At 42.0% G+C, this 19,873-nt stretch overlaps 1 protein-coding gene across 2 annotated transcripts in view; it reads left to right on the top strand.

The window, feature by feature from the left end:
- Nucleotides 1-6,838, top strand: part of CD84 (CD84 molecule) — a 38,589-nt gene extending 31,751 nt beyond the window's left edge. Inside the window, exons 3-8 of one of the 2 annotated variants that reach the window (XM_036865348.1) lie at nt 169-420; nt 813-932; nt 1,596-1,628; nt 2,992-3,089; nt 4,014-4,076; nt 5,788-6,838. In XM_036865348.1, coding sequence (XP_036721243.1) covers nt 169-420; nt 813-932; nt 1,596-1,628; nt 2,992-3,089; nt 4,014-4,076; nt 5,788-5,853 — 632 coding nt within the window. In that variant the 3' untranslated portion in view covers nt 5,854-6,838. The remainder of the gene's footprint in view (nt 1-168; nt 421-812; nt 933-1,595; nt 1,629-2,991; nt 3,090-4,013; nt 4,077-5,787) is intronic. The other variant, XM_036865353.1, reaches the window with a different exon arrangement.
- The last annotated feature ends 13,035 nt before the right edge of the window (nt 6,839-19,873 follow it).

Below are 19,873 nucleotides of genomic sequence, written 5' to 3'. Positions count from 1 at the left end.
TAGAAAGTAATGTTTTGAATATTATTAGCTTTGTTTTTAATATAATTTATTTCATTGTAAGTTTTTAACGTCCATCATGAAAATTTCTGAAAATTTAACAGTTGGCTCCCACAAGCTGGTATAGACCAGCTCCAGCTTACCACTGGCTCATGTGTTTTCTCCTCATAGGTCGGCTTGGGAAGCCAAAAATTACTCAGAGTTTAATGACATCTGTGAATAGCACCTGCAATGTCACACTGACATGCTCTGTGGAGAAAGAAGAAAAGAATGTGACATACAGTTGGAGTCCACTGGGGGAAGAAGGCAATGTCCTTCGAATCTTCCAGACCCCTGACAACCAAGAGCTGACTTACACGTGTACAGCATGGAACCCTGTCAGCAACAATTCTGACTCCATCTCTGCCCAGCAGCTCTGTGCAGGTAACCATCTCTGTCCATCTCTCTTGGAGTCTCAGAAATGACTCTAGCCTGCTGCAAGGTCTGAATCGGCCCTAGTTCTCCAGGGGAAGGTGCCTCCCTTATGCCAGGGCTGGACCCAGGGGAATTCTCTTTCCAAGAAGCCCTGGAAAAGAATCCAAAGCCTTCTGGGTGATGCCGGGCATTTCAGGGTGTTCTGAGGCAGCCCCCGCTCAGCTCCCCAATTCAGTTTCTGATCTTGACCTTTAATAGCAGGAAGTACAGTTTCCCTCAGCGCTTTGGCACTCCCCTGGAGGACACTCAATATGGATAGTGCCCCTGAATGTGGACAAGCTTGCCCAGCCAATATGGCCTATTTCCTGAGAGTCAAGTCTCACCGCATCTTCTATTTCCAGACATCGCAATGGGCCTTCATACTCGCCACACTGGGCTTCTGAGTGGGCTGGCTGTGCTCTCTCTGATTCTAATCATTCTACCTTCAGTGATTTTGTTCCTTTTGCACAAAAGAGGACAAGGTAGGATTTTCTCAGAAGTTAAAATGTGGAAATGCACCTTCCTTCTTCCTTCTTCCTGGGACTGAAGTCATTTATCCAAGATGGGGTGGAAATGTCCTTTGTTCCAGGGAATTAGCCTTCCTAAAATCCCCAGCTCCCCACTTTACCATCTCCCAGAAAGATGGTCCCAAGGACTATATAACATTACCCTGAATGGTCTTCAAAATATGTTACTGGGATCACCAAGATGTGGTGGGCCCAGAACTTGGGTTCGAGTTTAGCACTGCCATTAACAAGCTGTGCTTCATAAGATACATGTCTTTACCTCTCTGACTCAGTGTTCTCACATGTGAAATGAGGTTTGGACTAGGTATCCAAGGTCACTTCCAATTCCATCAAAACTGTGACCTTTGAAATGTCATTGAGGGACATGTACTAATTTTATATTCCATGGTTGTCACTAGATCCCTTTGGGTCCCTCTGGATCATTCTGTAATTGTAACCATTCTCAATTCAGAAAACCTGATCTTGGGCCCTAGGGGATCATTGTACCCTCCTATTGCTCCTAACTCCGTGTCCACCCAAAATCTTGCTTTCCCACCAATCATAATAACAAGCCTGTATGTAGCGAGGCTCTACATCTGATTCCATGTTCCTGACTCTCCTTTGTGTCTGATTCCTCAGGTTCCTACTTGAAGACCTTCAGTAAGAACCCTGGTAAGTTCTCAGCCACGAGTTTCCCTGGATGATGGAAGAGATGCATTCACAGCAGAGTAGTTAAGCCTAAGCTTGTACTTTGTAGGCAGTCTGGGGTGAAGGTGCCAGCTTGACCATTTATCAACTACCAGTTATTTTATCACTGTCGCAGTTTCCTCAGTTGTAAAATATGCATAAAAATAGGATGTGCTGCAGATACTTATTAAACAGATTTAATGAATTACACATATAAAAGACTTGGCCAGTGCCTGGTACCTCGTAAGTACTCAGTTAGTGTTAGATACTGTACTTACAATCGACCAACCTGGGCTTGGTACAGAAGGAGGCATTCTGGAGGAAAAGAGTTTGTGACACGAACTGTAACTCAAATGGCCTCATGATGGGGAGAAATCACACAACCTGCTCAGGCCATAGGTGATGTTCAGGGCTCCTCAAAGAGGCATCTGCCTCCAATCCCTCACAGCTTCATGGGAAGGAATAAGGGCTATTTTTTCATCTGCAAATGAGATAAGAGAGAGCACTGGGTCCGGCTCACTCACCAGGTCTGAGGCAGGGGCCGGGACAGGCCTAAACTCTGAAACACTGGATCCCTGTAATATTGCTCAGCTCAGACTTGTTGTCTGCGGTTATGTTGGTGCCCTGGAATATGAAGGCCCCGAATTCTGGCTATCTCTTTTCAACTTGACCCTCAAATGTTCCATGTTAGGAGCAAAGAAAAGCAGTACACTGGGAGGAATGCCCATGAATTCTTAAAAGTAGGGACTTATCTCTCTTGTCTGCTGCTCCATGACCTCATACATAGCTTAGCATGTGGAGAGAGCTTAACAAATCTTTGACTCTGTGAATCAGTCAAGTAACAAATATTTGTGGAGCATCTACTACAGGTCTAACATTGAGGTGGTAAAAGAAAGGTATGCACCAGAAGAGGCCAACACAGTGTATAACTAGAGAGAATCATTCTAGTCGAAAAATTAAGACCCTCAAGTGAAAAGAAAACTAGCCATGCAAGACAGTGGATGCTAAGTGCCAGAGACACAAAGTAAGGCCCTGGGTGGAAAAGCTACTTTCAGTGCCCACACAGGGATTGGGGAGAATCTCTTTATCTTAATGTGGACTTTGGAACAGAAAAGAATTCCCACTGAGCTCTGGGTGAAACCTGAGCCAGGTGTCTCCCATACCACATGCCATCCCTAGAAAAGGGAAAGACAGTCAAGGGTCCAAGCATCCATCTCAAGAGGATGGGAGTCATTTAACCTATTGGGGTTTTATTTCTTCATCTGAAAAAGAGAACATTAAAATAGATCACCTCGAAAAATTCATCCACATTTCACATACTGTGGTTCTATGTTTGTTTGTGACACAGATGCTGCCTCAAAAAAAACAATATACACATACATCACAGTTCCAAGAGACACCCAGACAGCAGAGCCCAGGATCTATGATGAAATCCCCCAGTCCAAGGTGAGGTGATGCTACTCGTGGGTCTCCAACACACCACCCCCCCTGGGACAGGGAGTCATGGGCAGCAGCCACAGCCAAGAGCCAGGCAGGGTCCAACCAGGGAATACCAGGTCAGGGAAATGATGCCATGAGTCTTTCTATGAGGACAATAATGTGACCAAGTGTCACCCCATGACAGCCTCCTGGGGTTGAAGCCTCATGCTTCCACATGAGGGCCTGGCTCCAGGTTAGATGAGAGTCATGACTAAGAGCAAAGCACCTTCTATAGGGGACCCACAACAGGGGAGTTCCTGATGTGAGGTGAGAGCTGTTATGTGGCCACTGACAGGTGAACAAGTTGCTAAGGGGGTTTCAAGGGCACAGAACTGAGAGAGGTCCCCTTGAACTTGACTTCTTGGTCTGGCTGCAGCAACAGCTTGCTTTCCTCAGGCTGATTCACTCTGTCCCACAGCCTCCCCTCTCGCCTGCCTTTTATCTGCCTGTCCCTCCCTCACCTCCACCCTGAACCAGACTTCTACATGGTATTGCCTTTCTCTGTGCCCCCACCAGCCTGCTCTCCTAAAGTCTCCAAGGAGTGAAAGGGAAACAGGTCTGCCCGGTCAATCCAGCCTTATGCTTGGACTGATAGGTCAGCTGGGTCCATAGAGCCCATGGAAAGCTAAAATTCTGACTAAGCAAGACTCAGACTGACCCCTCCTCTTGGCTCCTGAAGATTTTGCCCAATGGCTGCCAACTGTCCCATGCTCACCCCCTCCTGAACCTGATCCTCTCCAAAGCCGGATGGAACCAGAGCTGAAGCTGGAGAGGAGGCCACCTAGTGAAAGTGCAACCAGGGAGGGCTGACGGGCAGAAGCAGAAGTAAGAAGGGGGACTCATAAGATTTTGCCTGGGCTCCCTCACTGAGGGAAGATGGGTGTTTTACAGGTGCTCCCCACCAAGGAGGAGCCAGTGAACACGATTTATTCCATAGTGCAGTACTCTGATAAGGTAAAGACTTTCTGATTTTTATCCCTGTTGTCCTGTCTATTCCAACCTTTCTGCTGTACCTTGTCCATCCAACCAGGAGTCAGCTGGTTCCCTTGGGACTCTATGCTTCTCAGGATTAATTTCTGAGGCCCTTGGTCTCATTCCACACATGCACACAGCCCTACTCCCCAGGTCCATGACCATCCACAAGCTGGCCTCCATGATGCTGATCCCACACTTTATATGCAGAGGCCCCTAGGCCTCTGAACTACAGTGTGGAAACTCCAGCCTCTATAACATCCAAGGCCATTGCTAGCTCACAGTGTGGAAATTAGAAAGCAGGTGTCCCCCACTTTCCCCCTACCCTGGGCAGACACAGGCCCACACCAAGTGCACAGTAGAACACAGGTGCAAGTAGAACACAGGCTGAACCCCAGTTCCCATTTGCTCCCTTAGCAGACCCTCACAGTGTGCAACATGCCCAACCATTTGTAGAGCTCTAGTGACACTCACATTCCCTGTGCCTCAATGTCCTTCTCTCAATTATGCAAAGAGAGAAGGTAAGTCCTGATCTTTGACAGGTCTTTCAGTTTGGGGAATCTGGTGAGGGGTTGATACTGTCTGAGGGTCCTCATTTCTGCTACAATAAGGACAGCTCTGGGGTATCTGGGTGAATCAAATATTTTGGAAGTGTTTCTGTTTAATAGCTGAGCTAATAAGTAGGAAGCTTATCGTGAAAGATAAATTTGAACCCGAAAGTCTCGGGGGAAAGGGATAATAATGATAACAAATGAAGAGTGGGAAGAAATATCAGGATACCAAAATGGAATGCAAGTGAATCCATGAATAAGAATTAAGAGCTGATTCTATGAGGCATCTATGAGTTGGCCAAGTAGGAAGGTCGTAAGGGAGCTCAATGCACAGGTCAGTTTGAATGTAAAGATCAGCCAAGTGTCCTGGAGAACAAGATAAAAGGACCTTGACTTCCTCAGTGATCAGGAGATGAAAGGAGGGAGAAGGAAAAGAAGGAGGTGAGTGAGGAAAGAGGAGGAGGAGGGAAAAGGAAGGAGAAGCAGGAAGTGGGAAGCAAGGTGTCCGCATGTTTGAACCAGGATTGGAAGGAGAGAGGGAGGAAACAGAGAAGAAAATACAACTGGAAAAGACTAGATTTGAGGGATTAATCAGGGACTCTTGGATTGAGACATCTCAAAGTAAACCCTCTAGACAAGTTGGATGACAATTATTAATTTGGTTAATATGTAATGTAAAACCTAGGACTCTGTGAGCCAATGGGAGGGTTGTCTGCAGTATTCTAAGTAACTAAAGCATATGACACCAGTGGAGGTGACTCACCAGTACATATAGACCAAGGTGCAGTTACTGGGGTACAGAAGGAATGAAGGCTGAACTAGGAACATGGAATGTGGGTAACTTGAGCCTGGATATCGCCTCAAGCCTATAATCAAAATCAATGCAAATATCCACATTCTCTACTGCTGCTTTTTTCTAAGCTAAGAAGTTGATTACCCAAGGGCTTCCAAATTGGGTGGCTGGAACAGAGGTGAGGGACTCAGCAAAGGTCAAGGCCCTGCTTCCCCAGTTTACCCCAGAACCAGGGAAATCTAAGGCATCTGTCTGTACCATTTGCATGACTCTCGAGGGCTCCTTGTGGGACTGGAATTCCCTACCAGCACCTTTCAGTCAACATGTCCTCCTTCTCCCTTTTGTGCAGATAGGGAAAACCAACACTCAGGACAGCAAACCTCCTGGGACTTCAAGCTATGAAATCGTGATCTAGGCTCCCAGATGGAATTCTCCCCATGGAAACTGAGCTACAACCATACCTACTGGCAGATGCTCCAGACCTAGACTTGCTCTTCCCAGATCTTACCTGGAGATTGCAAATCACCAGATCCCAACACGTAAGCAAAGAAGCAAACACTCTGTTGCTGGGCATAGCTCTTGCCTAGATAAGCAAATGGATGCATGCCCTTCCTGAAATCGCTCCCTTCCTGATGGATGACAAGGCAGGTCCTTTGGCACAGTGCTTCCCACCCTTCTTCACATCGCAGCACATGGAGAAAATATTTTTATGGTCTAATGGGATAAACAGTCAAGATTGCTCATGGCTGGAGGCTGTGTATGACCAGAGGTGATGACTCTTCCCAGCAACCCCATATGTGAAGGATCCACATTTTGCACACCTGTAATCTGCCATGACACACCACTTAGGAGCCTCTGCTCACACTCAATATATGGGAGGAGCCCTGGTGCATGGCTTCCCCAAATCCACACAGCACCTTGGGCAGATTAGCCCCTCACCTGAGTACATGACTTGGCATGTAGAGTGTGGACTGCATGTCAGCCTCTGTTTGTCCCTTTGCCTGGGAAATTTTATTCAGGGTACACCTGGCTGGACCAGCCCAACCCTATATGACTGTGTGGCATGGGAAGCCATCAGAGTTGTGGCTCTCAGCTGTGCAGACACAGTCTCCCAATAGAGTGTTGGAAAATGCTCTTTCTGTAGGAACTAGACTGCTGGGGTATTTTTCTTCAGACTCCACTTCAGAAACCTCATAATATATTTTTTTCTGGCCACGTTTTCCTTCTATATCACTCTGTGATTGTTAATTTTATGTGTCAACTTGATTGGACCATGGGGTGCCCAGATATCTGGTTAAACATTATTCAGGCTGTGAGTGTGAGGGATGAGATAAACATTTGAATTGGTAGACTGAGTAAAGCAGATTAATCTTCCCCTCCAGTGTGGGTGGGCATCACCAAATCCACTGAAAACCTGAATAGAACAAAAAGGCAGAGTAAGGGATAATCCATTCTCTCTCTCTGCCTGTCTTTGAAATGGGACATCAGTCTTCTCCTGCCTTAGGACTTGCACATGGACTGGAACATCCACGATCAGCTGTCCTGGTTCTCAGGCCTTCGGACTCAGACCAGAACTAAACCATCACCTCTCAAGTTTGCTGATTACAGATCTTGAAATTTTTCAATCTCCATAACCACATGAGTCAATTCCTTTATAGCTATTTCCTGTTGGTTCTGTTTCTCTGCAGAACCAGGCTAATACACACTCCAAACAGCCTCATCAAGAAGAAGAAGCCATATCCAGTAACCCCATTCTCTAAAAGGAATTGCTCAGCTATGTTTCTGGCACTTTAGGGGAACCCAACCATCAAAACAATAGACCTTGAAGGAAGCAGTCATTCTCTAGAGGGAACTTGGTAGATGACAGTATAGATGATGAAATTGGGTTCACCTCAGTTCCTAAGGCTCAGCCCAGAAAGCCGTGGAGTTCAAGCTGATGTTAATGGCCCTCCCCCTTCCCCTGACAGCACTGAGGAGGAATCACCTATGGCTGAGCAGAACATTGAAGTAAGCATTTGAAAAATTGTTTCCCTTTTGTGTTAGCAAACATAACCAGCTAAATTCTAATCCCCCATGAACAATCCCAGGCTGGATAGCAGAAATAAACTGCATTTAGGCAGAATGAAGTTGTTAGTCCCCATTAATGGGTCCATAGAACCACCTAGTCCTGACTCTCATTAGCACTGTGTTGGGGGTTGCAAGGTCTCCAAAGTGTAAGATGAGCATGATGTCTGCCCTGGTCTAACTACAGCACAAACACTACAGTTAAATTCTGAACTACATGCTACAGGGAGTGGCATGAGCTAGCACAGTCAGAAAAGATCTTATGGAGGAAGTGCAGCTGAAGCTGGACCTCGAAGGATGGATGGGATTTGGCAGAGAATGAAGAAGACAGAAGACATCCAAGTGAGGAAGGCATGAAAGAAAGAAAAGGACTGGATCTGTGTCATGTATTTGGGGTACCTCCCCAGATATACCACGCATGTTCACAGTCCCTTGCCTGTGTGTGGCACAGTGCTCAGATGGAATGTATGCCCCCATCCCCTGTCCATTTACACATCCTTCAATACCCAGCTCAAATGTCACCTCGTCTATGAAGCTTTCCCTGATATCACTAGTCAAATTAACTATGGTTCTTTTTGCACTCCTTCCCCCACCCCTTTGGTCTTTCTGTCATTAAAACTCATTTCATTCTACCTTACAGTATAGATTATTATTTGTTTCCCTCTATATTGTCCATTACTTAAAGGCAAGGCCCGTGACTTCATGATCATGAAGAGGTGATCATGAGAGGTAATAGCTTTATTCATCTCTGCATCTACCGCCAACCAGCATGATGCCTTGTACCTTGTTTGTGAGCTATAAATGCTGCTGAATAGAATTGAAAGTGACCAGCCAGCTTGCAAAGAAGATACATATTGAAAATACTGATGGATAGGAGCCAATAAGCACAGTGGAATCAAATCGTGGCAAGCATTACATATCAAGAGGCAGATATCAGAGGCTATTCCTAGTATAAGGACACTTTGGAGGGAGAAGATTTTCAGAGTTAGACAGACCAGCTAAGACATCAAGTGATGCAATGAACCAGGTGTGAAGAGGTGAAAGGCAGTCACCCTAGGGAAGGGTATGAAGGAAGAAATAAAAAGATGTGGTCCTAAAGGATGAAGAAATTCCAAAGTCACACTGAACAGGCTGTTTCTTCTAAAATAAAAGTACTCCTTTATGTGAATTGAGGGATTGCTCCTGAATATCTTCATTCTGTAACTGCTGCCCCTGCCTCTCTCTGGTGTGCTTACTCAGTCACATTCTTAGTATCCTAACACCCCAGTGGAAAGGTGGGGTGGGAGAGAAAGAAAAGAAAGAAAGAAAGAAAGAGAGAGAGAAAGGAAGAAAGAAAGAAAGGAAGGAAGGAAGGAAGGAAGGAAGGAAGGAAGGAAGGAAGGAAGGAAGGAAGGAAGGAAGGGGGAAGGAAGGGGAAAGGAAGGGGGAGAAAGGAAGGAAGGAAGGAAGAGGGAGAAAGGAAAGAAGAAAGGAAAGAACCAGAGATAAGTGTTCCTTAAGTCTTCCAGGAGAACGAACCTGGGATGGAACCAGTGCACAGGAATTCTTCAAGTGGGCTTTGGGACTCAGGACCACCGTGTTTGATTCTTTCCTATGAATCTTCCGATTTATGAAGACATAAGCTACTCACCCCATTCCTAAGGGCTCAGTTCTCAGATAATCCTTCTGTAAAATGAATGTGATCTTATTTTCCCCTTCACATATTTCCATACAAGCTAGATTATGAACAACAGGTCTATAAAATCAAAGTATTCTTTCAATGGAAGAGGATCTTGTATCAGACAAAGATGTGCTAGTTTAAAAATGTGCATTGAGGGCTTCCCTGGTGGCGCAGTGGTTGAGAATCTGCCTGCCAATGCAGGGGACACGGGTTCGAGCCCTGGTCTGGGAAAATCCCACATGCCGCAGAGCAACTAGGCCTGTGAGCCACAACTACTGAGCCTGCGCGTCTGGAGCTCGTGCTCCGCAACAAGAGAGGCCGCGACAGTGAGAGGCCCGCGCACCGCGATGAAGAGTGGTCCCCGCTTGCTGCAATTAGAGAAAGCCCTTGCACAGAAACGAAGACCCAACACAGCCAAAAATAAATATAAATAAATAAATAAATAAATAATTTTTTAAAAATGTGCGTTGAAATTGAAATTGAAATCTGAGGGGCAGGGCCCTCTAGTGGAAAGCACCGGTAAGACAGGACACTCCCTCGCAAGTCAGCGTGAGCTTTACCAGGGAACTGAGAGAATAAGAAGTTGCAGTTAATGCCTTTCAGAAAAAGAAAGTGAAGCTGATTTAAAATTAGATTTTTTTTAAAGCTATAGAACATTATGAACTGCACAGCCCACAAGAGAAGAGCTGGATTGGGCCACCTATGGAAAGTGGGCATAGGAAGGAGCCTGGCTGGTCCAGGCTATGTAAACAGAGAGCACTTCTCATGGTTACTCCTGGAGAAAAGAAATGACCGGGCTATATTCTCTTCAAGATCCATTACTTTCCTTCTATTTGAATTTTCCCTGAATTTCCCTTGATTTGTAAAATTTTCTCGCCTGTAATTAGTGACAGCCCCTATTGGCTGTAAAATGAAGCTTAAGGACACAATAGGAAAAAGTGTAATGAGTGGTCACAAATGTGGACTCTGATGCTAGAGTACCTGGGTCTAAATCCTGGTTTCTTAGATATGTGACCTTGGGCAAGTTATTTTAACCTCTCTGTACCTCAGTTTTCCCATCTGTAAAATAGGGATAATACTGGCTCCTACCCTGTAGGGTTGATGTGGGATTAAATGAGGTGTTCCATGCCTGCACACAGTAAAGCCCTGGATCATTATATTAGCTGTTCTTATAGGCCTGAAACCATCATAAGATGCTAAACCAAAATTATGAAATAAGGTTCTTGCAACAGAAATGTATCTGATATTGTGCTAAACTAACATGGTATATCAAACTTTTAACTCTCAATCCTCAACTCAATATCTGCTCCTATTATTTCACTTATTACACTACATCCTAGTTACCTGATAACATACCTGTCTCCTCAACTAGTGAGAGCACAGGGGCTATGTCTGAATAATAGTGACGAAATAAAGAGCTATTTGAGGGCAGGGAGCCTGTAATAGTTAATTGAGGGCTTACTTTGTACACCAACTGCTACACTAGATGCTGTAAAATAGAAATTAACTCTTCTAGTTTACATTAAGGCTGAGGGAGTAAATACCTTAGCAAAGCCAGTAAGCTTGGGAAGACAGGATTTGAACTCAGGACTTCTTGTCATCAAGGGCTAAGTACTTGCACTCTACCATGCTGCCTTCCTTTACCTGCTCTGGATTCCCAACACATGGCACTTTGCTTCAAGTATAGCACACACCTGGCACCTTGCTTGACACATAATAGGTGGCCCACAAGTATTTATTGAATGAATATGTACATATAATAATATTTTAAAGACAATAACTGCAGCTCCACGTCAACATGTTCATATATTAATTCCATTGTTCTCTGGATAACCACCCAACTTTCCTTTTGGAAACAGCCATTAAAGAAACTTGGATAGAAGCCCTCTCTGCATTTTGGACAGAGCTAGTTTCCTAGCAAACAAGGAATCCAGGTCTTAAGCATTTCTGATGAGTTGTTACAAAATGAGAAGAACACAGTGTAAATTTCCACTATTGATACCACAAGAAAAACAGGAACAGAAGAGGTAAGAACTGGGGAGTTGTGCTATACTATTTCATGGTTAAGAAACAGCTACGCACCTTGAGATTTTAACGATCCTCCATCCAAGTGTGAGGAGCCCTTGACGGTTTTTCATATTAAAGTGTTAATACATTTTGACAAAGACCCATTAGTAAAAGTCCTGAAGTTCTGATTTGAGGAAGCAAAGTAATGACTAGTACGTTCTCTAGAGGCTTGTAGACTTTGAGAAATTTATTTAGAGAATGCATAAGAGAACTACCTTCTCTTTGGATGATAATTATTATCGTCGCTCTTGCTGGCTGCTTTTGCCCAGGCAGTTTTGAACAGCCCTCCACAAGCCTCTGGGTTCAGCTGCATCAACTCTGGGACCTGAAAGTGGCCATATCTTTGCAAGTGGGAAATAGAGATTTTTTTCTTATGAGGTCTTATCATAGGCAAATAATTACATAAATTATCTGTCAGGGAATTTTAAAAAACGCACATAATCTCAATCACTAATTTATAATCTATATTTCCAACTGCTTATGGGTCATTTCTGCATGGATGTCAGAAGTCACCTTAAATTCAGTGTGCCCAAAATTGAACTCACAGGTCTTTCCTTGACCTCCCCAACTTGCTTTCTGTCTGTTTCTACTGTGCTAGTTAGTGGCCCACCAAATCACAATAGCTGACACTTACTGAGTGCTTACTATGTACCATTCCCGCCCTGATGTTTTATATGTATTCACCCATTTAAAGCCCATAAAAAACATTAAAACTTATCTACCCCCAAAGTAGATGCAATCATCCTCCATTTTGCAAGTTAAGAAACTGAGTCACAGAAAGGCTAAGTAACTCAGACAAACAAATATTTAAACCAGGAATCAATTCCTAGTCTTCCAACTCCAGGGGCTGTGTCCTGAACTGCTATTCTTCACTGCTTCACCAATCAGCAGCTACCCAAAGCAGAGAAATCTTTTATCCTCGAGTCTTCTTTCTTTCTTCCCATCACCTCACCTCCCCCCTATATCTAATCAGCTATTAGGTCCTGTCAATTCCAACTCCTCTATATGGCTCCTCTCAACCATGTCTCCTCAATCTAATTCTCAAACACACCCTCCCTCTCTATCCCAGTCTCTCAGTTCATTCCTTTATCATTTATTACCTGGGCTGCTATCACATAAAGAGCAATCTTTCTAAAACACGGAAGTTATCACTTCATTTTCCTGTGGGACCAGACTCCTTAGCAATCTGACCCATCAGATTTTCCAGGCCCCTCACCTGCCTCTTCTCTAGGCTCCAGCCACATAGAAATATCGTGAGTCCATGAACACACCAAATCCTTTTCCACTCCCATGCTTTTGCCCATGCTGCATCCCCCACCTGAAATGCCTTTCTCTCCATTCCATCTATGGCTCTTTCATATTTCAAGGATCAGACCAAGTATCCCCTCTTTGTGTAGCCTTCCAAAACCTCCCACTCAAAGCTAAATATATAGCTCCCTATTTACACTCCTACAGCATTTAGTACATAAGTGCATAATAGTAGCATTTATCATATTCTTTTATAATTATATAGCTGTGGCATTTTCTTAACTGTCTCCCCAACTGGTCAATAAGTTGTTTTGGCTCAGAAGAGTTTCTCCTTTTCTTTGTGTCCACAGTACCTAATAAACCTTGGATCCTCAAAAACTTGGATTAATTAATACAAGCATGAAGATTATGCTCACTAGTAGCAAATGCTGCTAAACCTATTTCAGAACTAGGTGCCATGTTTGTAACAGGGTATTTTATCCTTTCTACATGTTATCTTTTATTTCATGCATTTGTAAATTTCCATTACTAAAGTATTGTCCACACCTTGTAAGTAGCTAAGAAATGAGACTACAAGCTCCATTTCAGCAAGTAAACCCAAAAATATTTGATGATGCATCTATTCTGTTTGTGTCTTACTTTGCTTTTTCAAGAAAAGAAGAGATAAAATAAGTAGCTGAAACATCAAAGACTATCAACAATATGATAAAGGCTCTGAGCAGCTGAGAACTCAGACACTGAATAGACACAAAGTTACCATGGATTGAGTAGTCAGACAGAGAATGGGGAAAAGGAAGTCTGTTGTGAGAGAGATGACCAGGATCCTGAGAGAAGATGGAAAACCTAGAGATAGGGAGGACCAGGACCAGAAACAAGAAACCAGAGCACAGCAGAGGCATATGGCTAGAGGTAGAGCAGGGAGTTCTGCCTTGATCATCCTAGAAACAGAGAAATTGGACACTTAAATCATATGTTTTGGGGTCCATTTCCCTCCAGTACAAGAGCTTTGTCTTATTCATCTTTTCATTAAGAGCGCTCATCACAGAAGCCAATGCCTAGGAGAGCTTAATAAATATTTGCTGATTCACTTTGTTATAAAGCAGAAGCTAGCACACCATTGTAGAGCAATTATACTCCAATAAAGATGTTAATAAATAAATAAATAAATAAATAAATAAATAAATAAATAAATAAATAAATAAATAAATATTTGTTGAACTGAACTCGGATTGGGACCCAGACATCAAGAGTAGAATAGAGAAGAGAAATGGGAACACATTGTATATGTATAACTGATTCACTTTGTTATAAAGCAGAAGCTAACACACCATTGTAAGGCAATTATACTTCAATAAAGATGTTTAAAAAAAAGAGTAGAATAGAAGTCCTGGAAACCACTTTGAGTCTGTTTCTAGGGAATTTGAGAGTAAGATTGCATGGATTACCCACAGTGCCACTTGGAGAAAAGGGATAAAAGGACTAGGTTTTTCAATGACGAGACTAGGGTGTGGTTCCCTCAGAACTATGGGTGCAGGGCCTCAGGATGTTTTGTAAAACTTTGAAGAAATGACTTGCTAAGAGGTGGTATGTGAGATAGCAAACAGTACCTTCTAGATCTGAAACCACTTCCTTTACTCTCTACTTATCAAAGAAACTTCAGATCCTCTGCTCTGAGCAACTCTTTGCAAATACGCTTGGGCTCCCAGCTCCCACAGTTACATCTCTTCATCCGTTTCTTGTTGGGCTGAAATGGAACCACTACCCAGAAGAATTTCAGAGCCACCTGTGTAGCAACTTTATAAACAGATACAGATAATCTTGAGAAGATTTTTTAAAATTTTTGGTGGTGTTTTTCTAGTGCCCTCTGAGGTTCTGGCACATTTCATTTAATTTAATCTACACATTAGCCTTAGGACCCTCCCTCTGTCTGAAATCTTTTACCACCCACTCCGTACCTTCACTACCTCTAATACACACTTCACTTAGTTAATGCCCAGTCATCCCTCAGGGCTCAGCTCAAATGTCCCTTCCTGAGGGAAGTCTTCCTGTTCTTCAAACCATGTCTGATGCCCATTTTTACTCTCATTATACTAGATCTCTTTCCACCACAGCAGTTTTCAAATTTTATCTTTAAATATTTCTCCTTGTGATTATCTGATCAATGTCTCTCTTTCCCCACTAGACTGTGAGCTCCATCGGGGCACAGATCACATCTGGTTTTGCTCATCATTTGTATCCACAATGTCTGATCCTGTGCAAGTTGCAGAGGAAGTCCTCAGTGTATAATATTTTGATTAACTAGTGAAGATGCAACAGTTTGTACAGCCTTTAACTGTCTTACCTTACCTGGAATGAGTAATTCTTTGGCACGTGTCTCAATGACAAAGCTATTTATTCCAAAGTATATTCCCTTAATAAGTTTCCAACCTTCAGATGGAAATGCAATAGACAAATGCTGGCTTTACTTCCTGTGTAGAAAACAGAGTTAAGAATTAGAAAACACAGAAAAGAGTTAACATTAACAATGTGGGCCTAAGACTGCTATCCTTTGAAAGGTGTGCTTACAAGGTTGGCCCTTGGCTGGTGTCTGGGAACTTGGATTTGGGGAGAGTTCTACCATTCCCTGATAAGAGGGAGTCACTGAACTTAAACTGTTTATACAAACAATTTGCTTTGTGCTGAACACCTTCTTTCCTTCTGGGATTCTGAAATTTTGTACATGCTAGGTAGACAGCGCCTGCATGACTACTGATAAAAACCCTGGAATCCTAGGCTCAGACAAACTTCTCTAGTAGAAAATATTTCACACTTGTTGTCATCACATGTCACTAGAGGAATTAAGCATATCCTGTGTGACTCCACTGGGAGAAGCCTCTTAGAAGCTTGTACCTTGATTTCTCCTGGACACCACTCTATATACCATCTCCTTTTACTGATTTTGCTTTGTATTTATTCACTGTAATAACTCACAGCCATGCGTATAACTATATGCTGAATCCTATAAGTCCTCGTAGTGAACCATTGAACGTGGAAGTGGTCTTGAAAATCCCTGACATACCTCCTTGAATGTTTTTATAATCCATCCAACTTTTCTTCTTTCATCCGGCAGTAGCTACAGCAGTCAAGCCACTATCATCTCTTACCTGGACAACAGCACTTTACCTCCTGAAGTCACACTTGCCCTGGTCCAATCCATTCTCTACACCACAGCCAGAGTGATCTTTCCAAAACACAAACATAACGCCATCTTGTGGCAGGGAGAACAAATGTATTGCTCTGGTATATAGATTTACATCCATAATAGTTCATAAGTTGAAAGGTTATAACTAGAAGAACTTCTTTAACCAGGGATAAAATGGAAAATATACTCAGTTATCTAATTCCCCAAGCGGCACCAAGCCTAGACCGTCTTATGAGCTAGCTCCACCACCTTCAATGAAAGGATAATTTCTATGTAATTTTAACTGTTCCAAAGTGTAAAAAATACTGGAAAATTTCAAAATTCATTGAGCACTATTAATATAGCACTGATTCCAAACTAGATTAGGATGATTCCCAAAATAGAAAAATATAGACCAGGGATCAGCAAACTACATCCTGTGGACAAATCCAGTCTTCCAAGTGTTTTTATATAGGTCGTGGGTTAAGAATAGTTTTTACAATTTTTAAAAGTTGGAAAAACTCAAAATAAGAATAATATTTGGTGACATGCAAAAATTATATGAAATTCAAATTTCAGTGTTAATAAATAAAATTTTGCTGGAACACTCCCAATACTCATTTATTTACATATTGACTGGGGCTGCTTTCATGCTACAACAGCAAAGTTGAATAGTTGCAGTGGAGACTGTACAGCCCCCAAAGTCTAAAAATATTCACTATCTTGACCTTTACGGAAAAAAATTTGTCAATTCCTGATATTGATCAGTCTCACTTATTAATATAAATGTTAAAAATCTTAATTCAAATTTTAGTAAATTGAACCAAGCAAGGAATTAAAAGGAAAAAATTGCAATCAAGTAGGGGTTCTCTCCAGAAGGCAGAAGTGATTTATCTTTAAGAAATCTTTTTTTTTTAAATTAATTAATTAATCTATTTATATATTTATTTATGGCTGTGTTGGGTCTTCGTTTCTGTGCGAGGGCTTTCTCTAGTTGCGGCGAGCGGGGGCCACTCCTCATCGCGGTGCACGGGCCTCTCACTATCGCGGCCTCTCTTGTTGCGGAGCACAGGCTCCAGACGCGCAGGCTCAGCAGCTGTGGCTCACGGGCCTAGTTGCTCCGCGGCATGTGGGATCCCCCCAGACCAGGGCCCGAACCCGTGTCCCCTGCACTGGCAGGCAGGCTCTCAACCACTGCGCCACCAGGGAAGCCCAAGAAATCTTTTTTAAAAAATTTTTATTGAAGTATAGTTGATTTACAATGTTGTGCCAATCTCATATAGACATTCTTTTTTTATATTCTTTTCCATTATGGTTTATCATAGGATACTGAATATAGTTCCCTGTGCTATATATTAGGACCTTGTTGTTTATCCATCTTAAACGTAACGGTTTTCATCTACCAACCCCAAACTCCCAGTCCATCTCTCTCCCTCCCCACTCCCCCTTGGCAACCACAAGTCTGTTCTCTATGGCTATGAGTCTGTTTCTGTTTTGTAGATAGGTTCATTTGTGCCATATTTTAGATTCCACATATAAGTGATATCATATGGTGTTTGTCTTTCTCTTTCTGACTTACTTCACTTAGGATAATAAGATCTAGATGCATCCATGTTGCTGTAAATGGCATTATTTTGTTCTTTTTTAGGGCTGAGTAGAATTCCATTGTATATATGTACCACATCTTCTTTATCCATTCATCTGTTGATGGACATTTAGGTTGTCTCCATGTTTTGGCTATTGTGAATAGTGCTGCTATGAACATAGGGGTGCATGTATCTTTTTTAATTATAGTTTTTTCCAGGTATATGCCCAGGAGTGGGATTGCTGGATCATTTGATAATTCTATTTTTAGTTTTCTGAGGAACCTCCATAATGTTTTCCATAGTGACTGTACCAACTTACATTCCCACCAACAGTGTAGGTGGGTTCCCTTTTCTCCACACCTTCTCTAGCATTTGTTATTTGTAGACTTTTTAATGACAGCCATTCTGACTGGTGTGAGGTGGTACCTCACTGTAGTTTTGATTTGCATTTCTTTAATAATTAGTGATGTTGAGCATCTTTTAATGTGCCTACTGGCCATCTGTGTGTCTTCTTTGGAGAAATGTCTATTAAGGTCTTCTGTCCATTTTTCGATTGGGTTGTTTGTTTTTTTGTTGTTGAGTTGTATGAGCTGTTTGTATATTTTGGAGATTATGCTCTTGTCCATGGTATCATTTGCAAATATTTTCTCCCATCTATTCCGTAGGTTGACTTTTGTTTTTTGTTTGGTTTTTTGTTTGTTTTTATGGTCTGCTGTGCAAAAGCTTGTAATTTTGGTTGGGTCCTATTTGTTTATTTTTACTTTTATTTCTACCGCCTTGGGAGACTGGCCTAAGAAAACATTGGTACAGGTTGTGTCAGAGAATGTTTTATGCCTATGCTTTTTCTAGGAGTTTTATGGTGTTATGTCTTATGTTTAAGTCTTTAAGCCATTTGAGTTTATTTTTGTGCATGGTGTGAAGGTGTGTTCTAACTTCATTGATTTACATGAAGCTGTCCAACTTTCCCAGCACCACTTGCTGAAGAAACTGTCTTTTCCCCATTTTATATTCTTGCCTCCTTTGTTGAAGATTAATTGACTGTAGGTGTGTGGGTTTATTTCTGGGCTCTCTGCTCTGTTCCATTGATCCATATGCCTGTTTTTGTACCAATATCACACTGTTTTGATTACTGTAGCTTTGCAGTATTGTCTGAAGTCTGGGAGAGTTATGCCTCCTGCTTTGTTTTTTTTTTTCCTCAGGATTGCTCTGTTAATTCTCGGTCTTTTATGGTTCCATATAAATTTTTGGATTATTTGTTCTAGTTCCATGAAAAAATGTCATGGGTAATTTGATAGGGATCACATTAAATCTGTAGATTGCTTTGGGTAGTATTGCCATTTTAACAATATTAATTCTTCCAATCCAAGAGCATGGGATATCTTTCCATTTCTTTGAGTCCTCTTTTATTTCCTTTATTAATGTTTTAGAGTACTCAGCATATAAATATTTCACCTCCTTGGTCAGGTTTACTCCAGGTATTTATCTTTCTTTGGTGCAATTTTAAAAAGTATCTTTTTTGCATTCCCTTTCTAATATTTCATTGTTAGTGTAAAGGAATGCAACTGATTTCTGAATGTTAATCTTCTACCCTCCTACTTTGCTGAATTCATTTATTAGATCTAGTAGTTTTTGCGTGGAGTCCCTAGGTTTTCTATATATAATATCATGTCATTTGTATATAGTGACAATTTTACCTCTTCCCTTCCAATTTGGATAACTTTTCTTTTCCAGTCTGATTGCTGTGACTGGGATTTCCAATACTATGTTGAAGAGAAGTGGTGAGAGTGGGCATCCTTGTCTTGTTCCAGATTTTAGCAGGAAGGCTTTCAACTTCTCACCATTGAGTATTATATTGGCTGTGGGTTTGTCATAAATGGCTTTTATTATCTTGAGATATGTTCCCTATATTCCCACTTTGGTAGGAGTTTTTTTCATGAATTGATGTTGAATTTTGTCAAATGCTTTTTCTGCATCTATTGAGATGATCATGTGGCTTTTGACTTTTATCTTGTTAATGTGGTGTATTACATTGATTGATTGATTTGCATATGTTGAACCATCCTTGTGAACCTGGGATGAATCCCACTTGGTCGTGGTATATGACCATTTTTATGTGTTGCTGGATTCGGTTTGCTAACATTTTGTTGAGAATTTTTACATCTATATTCATCAAAGATATTGACCTGTAATTTTCTTTTTCGGTGGTGTCTTTGTCTGGTTTTGGTATCAGGGTGATGGTGGCTTCATAGGATGTCTTTGGGAGTGTTCCCTCCTCTTCAGTCTTTTGGAAGAATTTGAGAAGAATCAGTGTAAGTTCTTTGTATGTTTGGTAGAATTCACTTGTGAAGCCATCTGATCCTGGACTTTTGTTTGTAGGAAGTTTTTTTATTACAGATTCTATTTCACTTCTAGTGATAGGTCTGTTCAAATTATCTATTTCTTCTTGATTCAGTTTTGCTGGGCTGTATGTTTCTAGGAAGTTGTCCATTTCTTCTAGGTTGTCAAATTTGTTGGCATATAATTGTTCATAGTATTCTCTCTTTTTTTTTAAATTCCTGTGGTATCAGTTGAGCTTTCTCCTTTTTCATTTCTTATTTTGTTTATTTGGGTTCTCTCTCTTTTCTTCTTGGTGAGCCTGGCCAGGGATTTG

Source organism: Balaenoptera musculus, chromosome 1 (genome assembly GCF_009873245.2).
Source record: "Balaenoptera musculus isolate JJ_BM4_2016_0621 chromosome 1, mBalMus1.pri.v3, whole genome shotgun sequence".
Taxonomy (NCBI): Eukaryota; Metazoa; Chordata; class Mammalia; order Artiodactyla; family Balaenopteridae; genus Balaenoptera; species Balaenoptera musculus.
The sequence above is the reverse complement of the archived record's forward strand: the minus strand, read 5'-3'. Positions and strand labels throughout refer to the sequence as shown.